The 19,488-nt window shown below is 42.9% G+C and overlaps 1 protein-coding gene across 3 annotated transcripts in view; it reads left to right on the top strand.

The window, feature by feature from the left end:
* Positions 1–19,488, top strand: part of MOCS1 (molybdenum cofactor synthesis 1) — a 124,219-nt gene that overhangs the window by 90,391 nt on the left and 14,340 nt on the right. For all 3 annotated transcript variants that reach the window (XR_003941399.1, XM_030195777.1, XM_030195778.1), the window contains exons 8-9: positions 2,682–2,792; positions 16,470–16,590. Coding sequence is in view for 2 of the 3 variants with exons in the window: in XM_030195777.1 (XP_030051637.1) it covers positions 2,682–2,792; positions 16,470–16,590 (232 nt within the window). In the remaining variant the exon portion in view is untranslated. The remainder of the gene's footprint in view (positions 1–2,681; positions 2,793–16,469; positions 16,591–19,488) is intronic.

Here is a 19,488-nt window from a genome sequence, read left to right as displayed (position 1 = left end):
CAAGACGCTTGGGTTATGCACGCCTACCAGCAGAGGGAGACTGAGAACACTAACTTTGAACTCTGTACATATAACCTGTGCCTAGCCACATATATCCAGTATATCTCAGTCTCCAGCAGAGGGTAGACAATGCAGCCTGTGCAGCTTGTCCGGTCTGGTAAGATTTAGATTTTTTTCTAAGGGAAGTTGGTTTATTTTTTTCTTCCCTAGTGTAAAAGACAAAGGAAATCCCTGTGCGTGGTCCCTTGGTGTTCTTGGGGCTGGTAGGTCCGGTGGGGCCTTCCATTGTCCCCCGTTGGGTGTCACACCCGGGTGGCCTGGTCCCTCCCCCTATCTGGCTGTCCCTTTTGAGCAGCCTTGTGCCTCGGCTGCCGTGGGAGAGCGGCAGCCTTGACTGCCTAGTAGTCTGTAGCAGCAGGGCTCAAAGTTTAAAAAAAAAAAAAAAGAGCTAGAGGAACTGCTCTCTGGTTTTGAGCCGGTGTTGATCTGCCGGCCTGGGAAAGCTGAGGCTTGCAGTGAGTCTGTGTAGTGGGTTTACTGCAATTTGACTTGTTGGCCTGTGTTATTCCCCGCTGTTTGTAATGTCAGGGAAGCTCCTCCGCTGCCGGTTTTGTGCGCGTCGGGGTTTAGACGCGTTGGGAGGTCAGTGCCGGTTTTGTGGAGAACCTAAGCTCCCTTCTTCCGCACCTCCATTGTTAGCGGCAGAGGTTCCTGCCGCCGGGTTAGGTGGGGCTGAGGAACCTCCGACGGGAGTTTCAGCGGCGGTCCCCATTTTGGCAAAGGTACAACATGGACATGTGCTTCTTCAGGAGTAAATGAAAAGTAATTCTTCCTCCTCCATAATTCATCAACAGATGGCAATACTGATGAGCTACACATGTTCACTTGTTCTTTGAAGTCTCTTCCTTCACCTCAGTTGGCAAGAAGTGTCTTGTGTGAAAAGGCTGTTTTGCTATTGCTTGTGAAATAGAAGCATGCAGTGAGAAGTTGGTGCAATTTAAGCAACATGCTATAATAGAATTTTCATTGTTGAAGGAGTCCCTCTAATTGAAATTCATCACAGCATGCAAGTTGTTTATAGTGATGACTGTTGATGGAGTACTGTGCATCACTGGGCCATAAAATGGACCGGGAAAGGCCACTTTGTGCGATTAAAAGCAAAATGGAGGACCCATGACATCAACAGACAAATCTCACATGAGAAAGGTTGATTAATCCAAGTATTAAATTGCAAACCTGAAAACTTTGAAAGAATTATTGAGAAAAGTTTGGAAGCACAAGAAGGAAATTTTGTTGCGACATGACACACTAGGCCTCACACAGCACAAAACATCTCGGAGGCAATTTGTGAAGATGGGTCTCAGCCTTACTCCATCCACCGTACAGCCCAGACTTAGTGCCATAAGATTTCCATATTTTTCCAAAATTGAAGGAATACCTTTGTGGGCATCTGTTTGACTCAAATGAAGAGGTGGAAAGGACTGTGAGCAACTGGTTGAAGAGACTAGATGTGCAATTCTTCTGTGATAAGCTTTCAAAATCTTGGCCATCATTGGCAGAAATGTGTGATGATGTGTAAAAAAAAAAAAAAAAAAAAGTAATAAAAGAGCAACTTTCAAGCATTATTTTCAATTTGTTTTATTCATTACAATATCTTTATTTAAACATAATTTATGGAGATGGAGGTATTACTTTTCATTTAATATCCCACTATTGTTCGGAACAGGACTCCCAAGCTACAGTAAGTTTTTCCCAGTCAGCTTTCCAGAATCACTTTGGGAATTAGAATCCAGCTGCAGCCTCCCCTGCCCATTTCTGTCAGTTCACCCTGTCTTCAAAACAATAAAAAGAGGCAAAATACTGAAAAGGGCTGGTTGCCACCAAGAGCAATGTTGGCGTCTGCCTGTTGCAGTGTCATTAGTTATATTATTTGTCCCTTTATTTCTGTTGAAGCAGTCTGTAGCTGGGGAGTCCCATGTCATGAGGATTTGCTATCCCTGCTGGTCCTCTGAAAAAAAATAAGTTACTTACCAGTAGCAAGTGTTCTCTGTGGGAGCAGCATACAAGTCTTCACATCTTCAATGGAGTTGTATTCTATTATAAGCTTTTAAAATGGATCAAAGGGCTCCCATGTGACAGAGGCAGGTAAGAAGTGGCGTGCATGCATGGTGTCCCTACTCAAAAGCTGCTAGAAGCTAAGCTGGAGTAGCATTTGCCATGTTGGGCTCTGTCGTGACATCACCCATTTTGTGAGGCCTTGTATCCTATTGTCTGCAGAGACCGCCTGCTACTGGTAAGTAACTTGGTTTTCTTATGTGTGCTGTATGTGATTTAAATATCTACAGATAATTGCCTGTTCTCTCCATCTATCTTCCTACTTGCCTTGTTAATGCCTTTCCACTTCCTATCTAAGTTAACTTGGATCTTGTGCTGTTAGCACTTGGTGACAGCTTTTCAAATCATTATATTCTTGAAAATCATTCCAGCTCCCTGGTGTGTTAACTGTTTATTTTGGGGTTTTTTTACTTGGTAATTTGTAGCAAAAAAACCAGGCCTGCTGATGAATTATGAAAGCAAGTTGAAAAGTAACTGTGGTGCTGCAGCTGAGTTTTAGAAAAGAATCTGAAAAAGATGTACGTCATTTTAAATTTATTTTTTTTTTTTGTCTCTGGATATTGCAGGATTACAAGGTGCCAAACTTTCAAGGGCAAATTGGGTTTATTACTTCCATGTCAGAACACTTCTGTGGTTCCTGTAATAGACTGCGCATTACAGCAGATGGAAATCTTAAGGTATGTGGACAATGATCATACAGTGGAATGTCCTACAAATTGGGGACATACAAAATGAGCAAGGTCCCTCATCTCGGATCACATGGGGCTGAATATGCTGCATTGCTAACACTTATACTGGGAAGGCAGCCTTATGCTCTGGCCATAGGTCATCTCAACTGGTACTCGGAGAGAACATAAATCTTTAGAAGGAGGTGTGTGCTGTGATATTGGGCGTTCCAGAAGGGAAGAAAATGGGAGGATGAAAAAGAATGCTGCATGATACCTAAATTCTCCATTTTCACAATACTATTCCACCTTAGAAACCCCAACCCTTCTGGTGGATGGGATAGCTCTGAGGACTGAAACCAGATCACAAAGATAGGGAAGGAGAGAGGAAAAAGAAAAGCAGAAGAGGAATTTAAAGGCTCATTCGCCTTCAGAGAGTTTCAGCCATCAAACCTGAAAAAAGGACATATCTGTATTTCTCACAGATTTGATCTAAGGACAATAATTAGCAAATCTGAGTTTTGCAACTACTGCTTTCCCAGTACGGGAGTGATGTGTCCCTCAAAGGGAAATGGCTTTGTTCCACGTCTTTGCTGGTTGAAGCAATACTGGGAACAGAAGGAAGAAAAGAGGCAGAAAGTATGAAATTCTAGCTTACCACATACAAGTTGGAGATGGGGTAATTCTATAACTTGTGTGGCTATATTTTGTTGTCTGTTCTTCAGTGGAAAGTAGAAAGCTACTTTCCTTTATAGTATACTAGTATAATTGCTTAAATACACGTATAAAAGTTAAATGTGAGGTCTCACACCAGCCATAGAGCTGGTTCATGTGCCCACACTTAAATGCCAGAGACATAGGCATAATTCATAGTATGCACATTAACTTATGGAATAAGTGAAAGTCCTACCCATGCTCCACTCATACTCTGCCCATGTATATGCCTACCTGTCAGACGCTATGCAAGGATATGCATGTATTTACAGAATAGTGGTTAGACAGCTTTTCGGCATTTGAGTATATGTGCCTGTATTTTATTCATCTGCATATGTAATTGCTACTTAAATGTTGGTGCCTACTTTATAAAATTGCCCCCTTAGAAGCTAGGGCTCTAGTAGAAATTCTGTGCCAGTGAGTAACTAAGTTATCATCTCCTTCCTGAGAGGTCATGAAGATGATGATAATGGCAACATAAAGGCGGTCCTAGATGGTTTGACAATGTATATCTGGCTTCCTGAAGATCGTTAGATAACAGGTGGAGATAGCTAAGACTGGAAGATGGTGCAGAAATATCCCGCTTTTCTTCTGTGGGTTGAAATAACAGGAGTCTTCAGATCAGCAAATTATGAGAGGCTGTTAACACTCCATGGAGGAGTGGCCTAGTGGTTAGGGTGGTGGACTCTGGTCCTGGGGAACTGAGTTCGATTCCCACTTCAGGCACAGGCAGCTCCTTGTGACTCTGGGCAAGTCACTTAACCCTCCATTGCCCCAGGTACAAATAAGTACCTGTACATGTAAGCCACATTGAGCCTGCCATGAGTGGGAAAGTGCGGGGTACAAATGTAACTAAAAAAAAAACAAAAAAAACTGATACATACAATCAGTACAGGTGGTAGAAATAGAGGACATGAATATAAGTTGCAGAGGGGCTGACTTAGGAAATACGTCAGGAAGTACTTTTTCACAGAGAGTGTGGTAGATTATCTGGAATGCCTTCCCACAGGAGGTGGAGGAGATGGAAATGGTAATGGAGTTTTAAAAATGTGTGGGATAAATACAGAGGAATCCTGTATGCGGGGAAAAAATGAAACCAAACCAACTTAGCAGTGCTTAGGTGGCAACTCCAGTAAATGGGAAGGAAGGCCAATGCCGCACAGGCTTCTACGGTGTGGCCTGTTCGTGGCTGGACAGATTTGGATGAGCTGGAGTGGGTCTTCGATGACAGCTGCAGTAGTTAGAGAACAAAGCCAATGCCGGGCAGAATTCTACTGTCTGTGCCCTGAAAACGTCAAGGACATATCACAATCCAGTATGCATATGTAGTATCGCATCGTACCTTATGCTATGAGTTTATCTTGTTGGGTAAATTGGATGGACAGTACAGGTTTTTATCTGCCATCATCTACTATTTTACTGTGTTTCTATGACCAAGAGACTAAGGTTGGTTGAATCTTCAGTTTGGCAGCCTGGCATTTCAGAGTGGAATACCAAGAATTACTGTGTAATGTGTTGAGAAAAGCGTTATAGCTATGGTTATTGATGATGGGAGGGTGAGTGTAAATTGCTTCAGGTTTTATTGTAAAGGGGAGTGGTCTAAAAGTAGAAATAAATTAATACCCAGGAAAAAAACAGATTTAAGTCTTTGTGAATATTCGGAACATGAATGCGGTCATCTTGCACACCATCCTTAGAGTGAATAGCATGCATTTTGCCATAGATTTGTGGACATGTAGTATGGCATTTTTGTAGTCATCTTAGAGTGAGTTAAAATCTTTGTACATTGTGATGCAGTACTTTATTTAGGGCCAACAAAGTACAGTTTACTGCATGAAACCTAAACCTCACAGTTCCCTAATTTAAATACTATTTGGATTATCCTCATACATCTTCAGTAGTAGCTCAAGGTGAGTTACATTCAGGTACACTAAGTATTTCCATGTTTCTGGAGGGCTCATAATCTAGTTTTTGTACCTGAGGAAATGGAGGGTTAGCTGACTTACCCAAGATCACAAGGAGAAGCAGTGGGATTTGAACTGGAGACCCCTGGATGTCAAGCACAGTGCTCTAGCCACTAGGCTACTCCTCTACACACAGGATTTCAAGACTGATGGAAGGCAGCTGTTATAGCTAGAGAGAAATATGTTAGGAGTCTAATAGGGATCTTCAGGACATGTCAAATGAAGTCTGGATTTGCACCTCTTTAACGTGTTAGAAATGATAATACATAATGCTTGTTTCCTTAGTGTCCTCACCAGACCAGATCAGTCCAGAGCTTGAGTTGTGTCTGTCAACCAGCAGATAGAGACAGAGAAATGAAATAGTTCTGGGTGACTCACCCCTTTAAGGGCACTGAGCAGACTCAGATACTCAGTATTTCTTTGTCTCCAGCAGCTGGTATGATTGTACACTGTGAAGGCTCTGGACTGGTCAAGCCGCTTACACTCCTAACCAGTTGGTTTTGGTTAAGTAGAGTTCAGCTACCTCTCGGTTTAAAGGAAAAGCTGGTAGACAGGAAAAACTTAAAAGGGAATATTTGAATAGTTTCCAAGTCCCTTTGCTTTGACTCTCCCTCAGTGGTTGTTTTCTTGGGGTTGAGATGACTTAACCCTCTACTGCCCCAGGTACAAATAAGTACCTGTATGTACAATGTAAACCGCTTTGAATGTAGTTGCAAAAACCACAGAGAGGCAGTATATCAAGTTCTATTCCTTTTCCCCTTTTATGGATGGAAAAGTTGTCCAAGAACTTCAGCTTTTGTATGAAAGGAACAGAAATAGAAGTTACTAAGATGCTGACTCTTAACTTTCAACAGCAGCTGGTGCTGTAATGGCAATATCGAAGGGCTATCTTAGATGCTGTTCTTGCGGCATTGCTATCACTGATACCTGAGAGCCATGAAATATCGATATGGGGGCTTACTTCTACTGTACAGCATTCTGATCTGAGTTACCTTTGACTTCAAGCTGTCTCAGGTAGTTCTGAGTCCCAGAGTATCCGGGACTGGCACTGAATATTGCAATGCTACATTTTAAAGAAGAATCTGACCCATGGACATCCTGGGTGGGTCGATCACCAAAGCCAGCAGTCACTGTGGTTCAATGGTTTAGACTGCAAGATAGCTAACATGAAAGTGCCTGGTTAGATTCCTGCAGTAAAAGGGCAAATTCCTCTATAGCAGAGTTTTTCCTACCTATTTTTTTCCCCAGTGGCTTTTTACTATCCTTTTGTTCATCCTACCGTTGTTGTGCTTATATTTCCTTGCCGTGGTGCTGATTCCGTTCATTCGGGCCAAGAACAGTTTGCAGTGAATTGTTTCCAATTTCATTTGAGGCACTAATTGTCCTCAGTGGGCGTCACAGCAGTGATTTCCTCCCCAGCCCCAAACAGAATAATGATTTTTTTTTTCTTTCGGTTTGGGTACACCTTAGGTCAGTTAGATGGGCGAGGGGTTGCAGGATGGATGGCAGTTTTGCTCCCTGTTCTCGTGGCTGGCTTTTTATTTTGTTCTTTAGTTCAGGCCTTTACATTTCATTCAGTCTCTTCTCAGAGGTTGGGAATTTAATTAACTTTTCTGTCCTTGCAGGACCTATACTTTCTGCATTGGTCAGTACTTTGCTCTTACCTAAAGGAATAGTTTCTGTGTTGGATAGGCTTCCTTCTGTTGTGCAGGAAGGTCAGGATGCTTTGTCCTTGTTAAGTCCAGCCTAGGTGCTATTGATCTGAAACAACCTTGCACACATGGGACCTTTTAAGCATGTCTGTCGTTCCCCAGGCTAGGTGTCTCCTCCAAGGGGTTTCCTTTTAAGTGATATCCTAGATTGCTAGAGGATCCTTCTCTTTTCAAATCTATCTTCTTTCCTCATTGTGTTCTCCACAAGTATATCTTGAAGTACAAGGTTGTCTATCCGATATCCCTGAGTTTTGGTCCTTTTAAGATAAGCTGCTGCTTCTAATTATGAGCTAGCTGTTAATTTGGTACTTCATGGACACAAGGTCTTTTCAATTCTGAAGTTCAGTGCTCAAACCTAGTGTTGTATGGCTTAGCAGGATCATAACTGAGCTCCCATATAGGAATTAAACTTGATTCTTCCATAGTAAGCATTATTTGACCATTTCAATCTACTGCTGCTCTGTATCAGACACACATCTTATTCTGTTTTAGATCATAGTAGGACATTCTCCTCAGTTATATTGAGGTTTATCCTTTTGGTAATATAATTCTGGCTGACAGGAATTGAGATTTTCAGGAGCCCGTGTATCATCTTCTGATGACTAGCTCATTTTTATTCTGCGAAGTTAATTTAAGCAGCTGGTTTCTCCAGCTAAACCTTGATTTTTTCTCAGGTGTTTTCTACTCTCCGGTTGACCATTTTGGTTAGCAAGGTTACTTGTTTGAGTCAGTATTCTCTTGTTTCTCGTACTCTCAAACAGTGTTCCTGCAGGAAGTTCCTTTACGTACTTGTGTCTGACTTCGTGTTGGCTGCTGCAGTTTTGGATAGAGCAGACCCTAATTCATCTTACTGCTGGTTCTCTGATGTAATACTACATGGCTATATCCTAAAATTCTCCAAGTCTCTCTTGGATATCTTATGAATTGTGATAGCATTCTTGCCAATGTTGCAGCAGTCCAGGAAATACTCTTCATTAAATCTTGGTTATCACAGGCATGAGCCATACTTGAAAGGTGAGGCATTGTGAAATGGAACCCTTTAGCTTTCTGACGGTGGCTGTGAGACTAGAATAATCCTATTCCTTGCACTCTTAGAAGGGTATTAGCATATTCTTTTCTGGCCACCGCATCAAGGATTTTTCTTTTGCAATTCTGGCACAGTATTTCCAATTTCAAGTGGTGGGTTTGGTAATGACGTCCACAGCCTTCAGCATGAAGGCACTGATCACCGGGATCGTGATTTCTTAACTGGGCATTTGAGCTTTCCCCAGTATCAAGACTTGAACTTTTCTGATGTAACATTAGCTGCATGAAATCTGAATCTGTGTGAGTTGTGTGATTGGGGAAGACACTTCTTTGTCTACAAGGAATCAGGATACATCCATTTTTGAATGACTGGCCCATATATGCTGGAAGAACCCAATTAGTCAACTGATTAAGCATTTCAGTTCCTACAGTCTCTTAGGGTGCTTGGATAGCGGCTCACTCCTGACTTCCAGATGAGCAGGAAAGGGGTTACTTTAGACATCCTAGCGTGGGGTACCCAGTGGTGCTGGATCCCATTTCCCTCACCCCCATCCATTCCACTGTTTTACCTACATAGCTCTCCTGCAATAATACAAGTGGAAATTTGAGTGCACATTCTTCTAATGGCTCAACTCAACATCAAATCAGAGATGGCATCGCTATGAAACAGAGATGTTTAAAGCCTTAAGCCCATCTCCGTCAACTCCTCGTATGTGCAGCTATAAGCAAGTTTTAGGCTTCATACCATAACACCTTGGTAAGATTCATTCTTCAGCTGTTGGTCAGTGTATACGTGGAGCTAGTGGCGCCTACTTTGGACATCTCATGCAAAAGGCAGCATAAAATAGTGCTTCCAAACTTACAATCTGCTACTTGTAGCGCTATAGAAATGCTAAATAGTAATAGTAGTAGTAGTACAAGAAATGAATCAATATGTATTCAACTGGGTGGGCAGAGCTGGTATCTGCTGCCAGCTGTCATGGTTGGGGAGTCCATTATCAAGATCAAATACGTTGAGGTTCTGGATCTTCAACCAGGACGTGATAGTCGATGAATCATCTGGAACTCAGACTAGTTTGGCTAGAACTTCAATCTCTCTTGCTTATAGTAAGCAAGTAGGATGTGTGATTTTTATTACTCAATGCAACTAGTAGTGTAGTCAAGCAAGGGTGCACCAAGAATGTTCCTGTACCCGAGAAGTGGGTCTCTTGGGGATCTTTCAGTCCTTTTGCAGTTTCTTTGCCAAGGTGCAGAACACCCAAGCAGATGTATGTCTGTGTCTTCTCTCAACTCAGGAGAGGGGGGATTGGTCTTCTGAGACCTTTGTTTGATTACAGGCCATTCAAATATTCCTACCCTGCTCCTCCTGTGATTTAAAGAACAGCTCCAAATTAATATTTCTACAGTCTGAGCATACTAGGAAGGATCTGAAGGTCTGCATACCTTACTGAAGCCTAAGCCTCAGCATGCTCTGCTGTAGGTTTCTACCACTGATGGGATGAATTCTTCACAGTTTCTAGCCTCACTTCATTTCAGTACTCCTGGTAGCTCCAAGCTGGTCCAGAAGCCCCTGTATTGCACATCTTTGTTTCAACAGAGGCCGGTTCTTGATTCTTCTATGGAAAATAATTCTTTTTGTTCTGGTTCTCATGGGAAATCAGTTCTACCTTATCCTATGGTATCCTTATTTGTTCATATTGGAAACTCACAGGATATTCTCAAGAACTATCTTTCTTTAAGGCTATAGTGTGTTTTCCTTCTGCTACCTTTTCTTCTTGATTCCTGGATATTCTTAGGATATTTCTTTTAAAATTCTGGAGTTTGTCTTTCTTTTTCTGCATGGCTGTTTCCTTCTTTGTGGGTAGGTTTTATTCAAGCTTCTTCTCCGTTTCGATAATTTTAATCATAACGTCAAATTTTTCTCTGTACTTTCTTGCCTTCTGGACAAGAGTTGAGTGCATAGCCTATCCCTTGGTATACACTAGAAGTTCATATTGCCCTTGCATTTATTAATCCCAAAGGACAACGAGTAGTGAATTTCAGCATGAGCCATGCAATCAAGATCTATACAATCAGCATTCCTCCTCTTGGAGGTTTGAGAGCCCCTTTTTATAAAACTTGTTTGTTGCTCCTTTTTTTTTTTTTTTGTTTGACTAGCTGTATCAGAGTTTCCGATTAATATAGATGATGTATTCACTTTAATGGTTCTTGTATGTTCCACAGCTATTCTACTTTCCTTTGTAGTGGTATATTACTAGCAGGGATTTTGAGGTTCCACCCATTGTAAGAAATGCTTTGCTACATTCCACAAGTTCTGGACTAGTCTGGTAAGGACACTAAAGAAGGAGGAATTAGATCTTACCTGCTAATTGTTTTTCATTTAGTCCCACCATACCAGTCCAGAAGCCCACCCTAACATATCAGTTATTATTTGATCCATTTTATTTCGAGTTCTGAGCTGTCAGTTTCTCATCAGGTTTAATTTTTTGCTGACAGGTTAACCTTTCCCTACCAGCAGATGGAGGTACACTGAACTGTTCCAGTAATATAACCATATAAGAACTGATACAGCCTGGAATTATTCAGTATTTCTCTACCTCCAGCTGATAGTTTGGTGCAGCAGGTCCTTCGATCAGGCTGACTCATCAAGACTGTGTCCACAGCCTTTCCCCCCACAAGGTCAAGTCCTTGGGCCAGTGTTGTTCCTGAGGTTATGACCACAGACCTTACCTCAGTTAAGCTTGAAGGAGTCTCTCCATGTGCAGCTTCAAGTCTAATTCATGAGCTTTGACTTGGTGAGCTTTCCTGGTAGCGGACCTCTCAGGACTCTTGCTCTCCTCCCCTTGCAACCCTGCAGTCATTAAAAAAAAAAAAAAAGATAAAAACCATAAACCAGTGTCGGCTTTCTTGCACCGAGATAGTAAGCAGGCCCAGATTTCCTGGTGAGGTAGGAGCCCGAGTCCCAAGTTTGGGGCTGGAAGGCGATCATGCTGGCCTTCAGGGTGATATTGTGGAGCCTTTAACTCAGTACTGCCGTGGGCTCCTTTTGCTCTGTGTGACAGGACTGCCCCTATCTAGGTCCCACTGGCCTGAGGAGAACTTCTAGTAGGAGGGGGATCACTGTACTCTTGATTCCCCCCCCCTCCCCCCCCCCCCCAACCTGACCATGCTGCCTGTGGTAACATAAGTACATATACATAAGTACATAAGTAATGCCATACTGGGAAAAGACCAAGGGTCCATCGAGCCCAGCATCCTGTCCACGACAGCGGCCAATCCAGGCCAAGGGCACCTGGCAAGCTTCCCAAGCGTACAAACATTCTATACATGTTATTCCTGGAATTTTGGATTTTTCCAAGTCCGTTTAGTAGCGGTTTATGGACTTGTCCTTTAGGAAACCGTCCAACCCCTTTTTAAACTCTGCTAAGCTAACCGCCTTCACCACTTTCTCCGGCAACGAATTCCAGAGTTTAATTACACGTTGGGTGAAGAAAAATTTTCTCCGATTTGTTTTAAATTTACTACACTGTAGTTTCATCGCATGCCCCCTAGTCCTAGTATTTTTGGAAAGCGTGAACAGACGCTTCACATCCACCTGTTCCACTCCATCCGTCATTTTGTGGAGTAGTGTAGGGAGAGCAGGTCTATTGGGGTGGGAGAGGAGGAGAGTCTTCCAACCACCCATTTCAGCTGGCAGTATCCAGGGTCCTTGGAGGCCAAATAGCTTGTGGCCATTATGGTCCCCCCCCCCCCCCCCCCCCACCACCATCATACATACATGTTTAGGGGTCTCTACCCCACCCGTGTAGGGTTCCCACAATCGGTGCTCATGGAGACCCTGACTCAAAGTGCCAAGAGACTTTGGCAACCAAGTGAGGCTTTAAACATGGGGTAGAAATTTTCCTGCTTGTGTCCCCTCTTGGGGTTTCACTGAGGTGGGCAGTGAAGGTTCCCAACTAGAGGTGGATATCCTAGAACCAAAGGGCCTCTCTCAGGCTAAGGAAGAGGATTTCCAGAAGTCTGGCTTTTCCAGTATGAGGAGTTTGGTCAGCTCATTAGTGCCCTGACCTTTTAGGGGGTTCCAGAGGCCACTTAAGGCCAAGTTGCATAGGATCCTCTCCCAGATAGTGCTGGCTGAATAGGAGGCCTCAGAAGGCATCCTCTGGGACTCTGGTAAGAGCCCCCAGTGAGAGTCAGCTAGGCCTTCAGTGGTGCAGGTGAGTGAGCCCACATCACCTCTGACCAGTGGGTTCTGGAGATGGTGCAACAAACCCGTTTGACTCCTTTATTGCATCTCCCTATGGTTCTTCCCTTGAAAGAGAGGCAGTAAAGTTACCTGCAGCAGTTGCTGTGGAGCCAGTCTTCCACTTGGAAGAAGTATGGGAATTCTACTGCATCCATTTTGTAGTTCCCAAAAAGCAGCTTTTACAGACCCACTCCCTCCGAGTTCTACATTTCTATATGGAGACCCTGCAGTCAGAGCTAGCCTTGGTCAGGCCAGGTGAGTGACAGGCCTCCTCCAGGTGCAAGGAAGTCAATCTCCATATTGCCTTCTGGGAGTCCCACAAGCATTTTCTGCATTTCTGTATCTTGGGCAGACAGTTTCAGTTCAGGGCTCTTACCCTCAGCCTGGCAATGGTGCCCTGGCCTTTTTGCAAGGTCATTGTGATGCTAGTGGATCTCCACGGACAAGGGATCTGAGTAATGACCAACTGATCCAAGCCAATTCAGAGGGAGATTCAAGGGTAGTTAAAGAAGCGGTTACTTGCCTGCTTGAGATTCTAGGCTGGGTAGTAAATTATGCCAAAAGTCAGCTGACTCTGGCTCAGGAGCTGGAATGCCTCAGAGTTCATGTTGCCACCAAGCAGTCTGTGTTCCTTCCCACGGAGTGCATGTTCAAGCTGCAGTCCCAGAAGAGAGAACCATGTGCTCAGGAGTTCCCTTGGGCCTGGGATTACTTGGTGGTGACCCTGGAGGTAGTGCTGTGGGCAAAGGCCCACTTGCATCTATTCTAGAGGGCACTGCTCTCTCATTGAGCCCCTTGGGCCAAGAATGCTCATCTCCCCCTTCCAGGGACTGTTTACTGAATTCTGGACAAGGGGTTGTTCCTAGCCCCAAGTGGGTAGTGTTCACCACTGATGTGAGCCCCAGGAGTGGGGAGCACCCACTTTGTGCAAGTTGGTGGTTCTAGACAGAGACAACATGATCCATTAGTCTCCTGGAGGGGAGGGACATTCACTCACTGCTGCAGGAATTCCTGTTGAAAGGAAAAGCAGTTCATCTCATATTGGACAAAGCCACGGTGGTGGCTTACATCAGCAAACAAGGAGGAATGCGAAGTGCAGCAATGGCACTGGAAGCCGGTGGGATTTGCAGTTGGGCCCTTATTCATCTCTTTGCAATCTCAATGGTGTATATCGCAGAGATTCGAGAATGTGTAGGCAGACTTCCTCAGCTGGAATGCTTTGAATCTGGCGACATGGAAACTGTGTTCCTCTACCTTAAACTCGTGGTGGATCGCTGGGGCCCTCTATGCTTTGACCTGAGAAGAAACTGCTGAAAACAGAATAGGAAAAATTGATTTCTGAATCTAAACTCTTTATTTTTTTTCATAAGTTTGATAAAATGAAATAAAATACTGTTTATCATTTTTTTTAAATCGCTAAGGCGCCCCAATGATCAGAAGCAAATGCTAGCAGCCAGTAACACCGTACAAGTGCCCACATTTGCTCCCAACCGATGATCAGAGCTGGTGAGCATATGTAACAACGCGCTTGGCAGCTCTGAACGCAATGAGCATTCAAATGCATGCTAAACCCTATGCCATATAAGGGAAGCCCTGCCCAGCGCATCCCAGGATGCGGTGGGCAGGGCACTGCCATTGTGAAGGTGGTGCCGGACAAGGAGGGAGTGTGCTACTCCCTCCTCCAGTGACAAGGTGAAGGGGAGGGCTCCGTTAGGCGACCAGGGAAGCTTGGGGTTCGAATAGCAGCCCACTTGGGCCACCAGGGTTTACTCTTTTGGGTTTGTTTTTTTTTTTGGGGGGGGGGGGGGGTTAGGTAGGCTGGAGATCCACCTGGCTTTCCAGCCCCCCGGGCCTTCGTGTGGAGCTAGAGGTCCGCCGTACCTCCTGACCCCCATGTTGCTGTGCTGGGGAGGGTTGGATGGCAGAAGTATTGGGGGTCCCATGGACCTCCATTTCCTCGTTTGACAGGTCTGGGCTTTTGACAGCCCGGTTTTGTCAAACTAGTGCAGGAGGACAATCCTCCATCACTTTCCCCCTATGATCAGAGCTAATTGTGTGACTATATTTGCATGCAATTAGTTCTGATCAGAGGGGCGGTATAGCCCCATGCTGTTCTGGTGTTATTTTTAGAGTGCTGTTTGGAACAGCGCGAGACTTCTGATCATCTGCCCATAAGTAATGCACAATAAATTAAAGTGACTTATTCTGACTTCCAGACAGAAACTTTAGTCCTCAAAATTTTCTTGTTGCTGTTTTTCTGAAATACCAAGTAAGTTTTAAACTGGTTTTGGATGACATTTAAAAGTGTGTGGGAGCAACAGTGGTGATAAGAGTGACCTAAGCATCCTGCTCAGGAGTGTAGCTTGCAGGAGAACTGCATTTTTCCTGAACTAAGAAAGCATGAAATCTTTATATCGCAGAACGTTTGCTGTTCTGTGCCAGAAAATGATTGAGAATGCAGAAATATAGCTTATTGCTGTCAGCATGTGACTGGCAGAGAGGCTTGAAAAAGCATCTAGTAATACCCTGTGCTTTCTCGCCATTGATCACTATAACAGGGTTGCTTGTTTGCTAAAGCCACCATTTCGTTCTGTATTTCTTTCCAGATATGCATTAGAATGAAATGGGAATTCAGGAAATTTGTGATCACAGGTTCCCTTAAGTTTTTGACGTGCAGTGTAGAAATTGTTCTTGACAATAAACATGTAACTGTTTTTGATTTTATGTTATGTAAGAAAGATTAACATTAGGCCTGTTCTTTGCTAGCTAATGTCTAACAAAGCAGCAAGCAATGCTTCATTTTAAAGCAGGTTGGCAGAGTCCCTTTAAGGCAGAAGAGTAAATTATGGCAATTTACATTGAAAGATAAAAGAAACACATGGCAGGCTGGCCAATTATTGTCTCAAATTATTCTTGGTTTGTCTTGCTAATCATGACCTGTGTACTTTTGTAGTGGTGATATAACCTTAGCTTGGAGATCCATGGAAACCATGTGTGATATACCTCCTGGTCCTGCTATATGTATGGCATTGCTTCTGTTGGAGAAAAAGCTGGTCTCGGGAGTCTCCTCATATTGCTTCCAGATGTGTATGCATTCAGCTTCATAGCTTACACAGCAAAATGTACCAGAACTGGAGACTGAGATGATGAGGATCATTAAATATAGACAAAAAAAAAGGGAGTCAGGTTAAACAAAAGAAATGGTGAATTGGAGAAGGTTATAGCCAAGTTGATTAGTCCAAGAGATCAACCAACCACAACTTCCAATGAAATAGTCACTTTATTCTACATATCTTTACTCAAGTCGAAGAACTTGACATGGACTGTATTTTGGCGATGTCTGCGTCAGGAGTCTAGGGTTCTGATAAATATCTCCAAACGCAATCACATGTAAAGTGAGTAAGTGTAACAATCACAATTGTAACTAGAGCTGTGCATCCTGCATCAGCACAGTGACAATAGTAATTGTTACACTTACTTAAAATTGGAGTAATGGAGGAAGAGAGAGGTGTTTTTCAGTGGGGGAGGTATAAAATTTACTTTAAAAATGTTGAAATGTTTTCAATTAGTGAAATTACAAGCAGATAAAGTTAGATCCATAACAGAATTCAAGTTGCAGCCTCATCTTTAGCTTAGCAGAGTTTTAAAAAGGATTGGATGGCTTCCTAAAGGAAAAGTCCATAGACCCTTATTAAAATCGACTTGGGAAAAATCCACTGCTTATTTCTAGGATAAGCAACATAAAATGTACTTTTTTGGGATCTTGCCAGGTACTTGTGACCTGGCTTGGCCACTGTTGGAAACAGGATGCTGGGCTTGATGGACCTTCGGTCTGTCCCAGTATGGCAATACTTATGAACTTATGTACCAGTGATATATACGAGAGACTCAACCTGTCTCCAGCCCTCTCACCCTCCATCGTGCAGGTGTACGAGTGATGTGTAACCTCTCTTTTCTCATCCCTTCATGATGCAAGTGATATAGGTATGTTGGTGCTATGTATTTAGCCTCTCTCTACTAATTTTAGGTGTGTATTTTTGGAAATTCTGAAGTATCCTTGAGAGATTTGCTGCGATTGAAAGCCTCTGAGGAAGACTTAGTTCAGGTCATTGGAGCTGCAGTGGGCCGGAAGAAGAAGCAGCATGCTGGTATGTTTTCTTGTATACCTCCAAGACACCTTTCCTAAGACAGAGGAAAAAAAGCCATATAACAAGTCTGGCTCCTTCAGTGAGGTTTATTAAAATGAGTCTACCATGTCTCTCAGCTCGTGTAATATTAATATTTCATTTTTTTTAAAACAACTCTTTCAAGGAGAAGCCTGGTAAAGGTAATCTCATTAAGTAGGACAGGGCAAATGGGTTGTATAATGGGACTTTCATGAAATGTGTCAGTGTTTGTCTAGAAATACACAAATCAGGGACTTAATGTTACACTGGTCTGCAATGAAATAGGTAATGACGTTTTTGGCTGGCCAACTTGTTTTGAAAAGCAATGGTGAAAAAAATGAAAGCAACTGAATTTTAAAACACTGAAAATAATTTTTTTGGAAGGTAAAGTAACCAGCCTGGCAAGGAAGGATTGACAGTATTAATGAGGAAGAAAGTGTTTATAAACAACTTAGAGAGGTTCTGGCAGGTCATCTGAAGAATTTGCTTAATAAATCCTTGGGGACTGGAGAGGTTCCAAGGGATTGGAGAAGAGTGGATGTGGTCCCGCTTCACAAAAGTGGCGACAGAAGAAGCGGGAAACTACAGGCCGGTAAGCCTTTCTTTAGTTATTGAAAAAGTAATGTAAGCATTGCTGGAGAAAAGGATAGTGAATTTCCTGGAATCCAGTGGGTTCCAAGATCTGAGGCAACATGGTTATACCAAAGGTAAATTGTGCCAAACGAATTTCATTGAATTCTTTGACTGGGTGTCCAGAGAATTGGATTGAGGACATGCGCTAGATGTAATCTACTTGGATTTCAGCAAAGCCTTTGACACTGTTCCTCATAGGAGTCTCTTGACAGGCTGAAGTTAGGACCCAAAGTGGTGAACTGGATTCTCTATAAACCCGGAGGATGTAATGGGGCAGTTCTACAAATTGAAGAGTAGCAAATCTCCTGGACCGGATGGTATTCATCCCAGAGTACTGATAGAACTGAAAAATGAACTTGCGGAGCTATTGTTAGTAATATGTAATTTATTCTTAAAATCGAGCGTGGTACCAGAAGATTGGAGGGTGGCCAATGTAACGCTGATTTTTAAAAAAAGGTTGTAGAGGAGATCCGGGAAAATATAGACCGGTGAGTCCGATGACAGTGCCGAGCAAAATGGTAGAGACTATTATAAAGAACAAAATTACAGAACATACTCAAAAGCATGGATTAATGAGACAAAGTCAACATGGATTTAGTGAAGGGATATCTTGCCTCGCCAATCTACTACATTTCTTTGAAGGGGTGAACAAACATGTGGATAAAGGTGAGCCGGTTGATATTGTGTATCTGGCTTTTCAGAAGGCGTTTGACAAAATACCTCATGAAAGACTCCAGAGAAAATTGGGATAGGAGGTAGATTGTGGATTAAAAACTGGTTAAAAGATAAAAAACAGAGTCAGTATTCTCAATGGAGAAGTGTAGTTAGTGCGGTTCCCCAGGGGTCTGTGCTGGGACCGCTGCTTTTTAACATATTTATAAATGACCTAGAGATGGGAGTAACTAGTGAGGTAATTAAATTTGCTGATGGCACAAAGTTATTCAAAGTTGTTAAATCGCGGGAAGATTGTGAAAAATTACAAGAGGACCTTATGAGACTGGGAGACTAAATGGCAGATGACGTTTAATGTGAGCAAGTGGAAAGTGATGCATGTGGAAAGAGGAGCCCGAATTATAACTACGCCATGCAAGGTTTCACGTTAGGAGTCAGACCAAGAAAGGGATCTAGGTGTCGTCGTCGATGATACGTTGAAACCTTCTGCTCAGTGTGCTGCTACGGCTAAGAAAGCAAATAGAATATTAGGTATTAGGAAAGGAATGGAAAACAAAAATGAGGACATTATATTGCCTTTGTATCATTCCATGGTGCGACTGCACCTCGAATATTGTTTTCAATTCTGGTCGCTGCATCTCAAAAAAGATATAGTGGCATTAGAAAAGGTACAGAGAAGGGTGACGAAAATGATAAAGGGGATGTGATGACTTCCCTATGAGGAAAGGCTAAAGCATCTAGTGCTCTTCAGCTTGGAGAAAAGGCGGCAGAGGGGAGATATGATAAAGGTCTATAAAATAATGAGTGGAGTTGAACGGGTAGATGTGAAGCGTCTGTTTACGCTTTCCAAAAATACTAGGACTAGGGTGCATGCGATGAAGCTACAATGTAGTAAATTTAAAACGAATCGGAGAAAATGTTTCTTCACTCAACGTGTAATTCAACTCTGGAATTCGTTGCCAGAGAATGTGGTAAAGGTGGTTAGCTTAGCGGAGTTTAAAAAAGGTTTGGATGGCTTCCTAAAGGGAAAGTCCATAGACCATTATTAAATGGACTTGGGGGAAATCCACTATAGAAAGTCTACTTTCTATACCTATCTGCCTAAATCTTCTCTTCTCTCCCTTATTTAATATTTTCACATCACTACTTGTATCTGATATCCTGGAATGACAAAGCCATAACAGGACTCTGTAAGCCACATTGAGCCTGCAAATAGGTTGGAAAATGTGGGATACAAATGCAATAAATAATAATAAAATAATAATAATTTCTGGGATAAGCTGTATAAAATGTGTTGTACCTTTTTGGGATCTTGCCAGGTATTTGTGACCTGGATTGGCCACTGATGGAAACAGGATGCTGGGCTTGGTGGACCTTTCGTCTGTCCCAGTATGGCAATACTTATGTAACTGCAAGGCCTGCAGCACCAGGACTGTCACACTACCCCCTCCCCCCCGCCTCTTCATTCTGTCAACCCCTGAGGTTGAACAGCACTACAACTAAAATGGCAGATAAAAGAAATATGTCTCTTCTAGATCAGGCACACATTCTGACAAATGGGAAAATTCCAGTTTC

This window comes from Microcaecilia unicolor, chromosome 3, assembly GCF_901765095.1.
Source record: "Microcaecilia unicolor chromosome 3, aMicUni1.1, whole genome shotgun sequence".
Lineage (NCBI taxonomy): Eukaryota > Metazoa > Chordata > Amphibia > Gymnophiona > Siphonopidae > Microcaecilia > Microcaecilia unicolor.
This window is presented reverse-complemented; position numbering and strand designations above follow the sequence as displayed.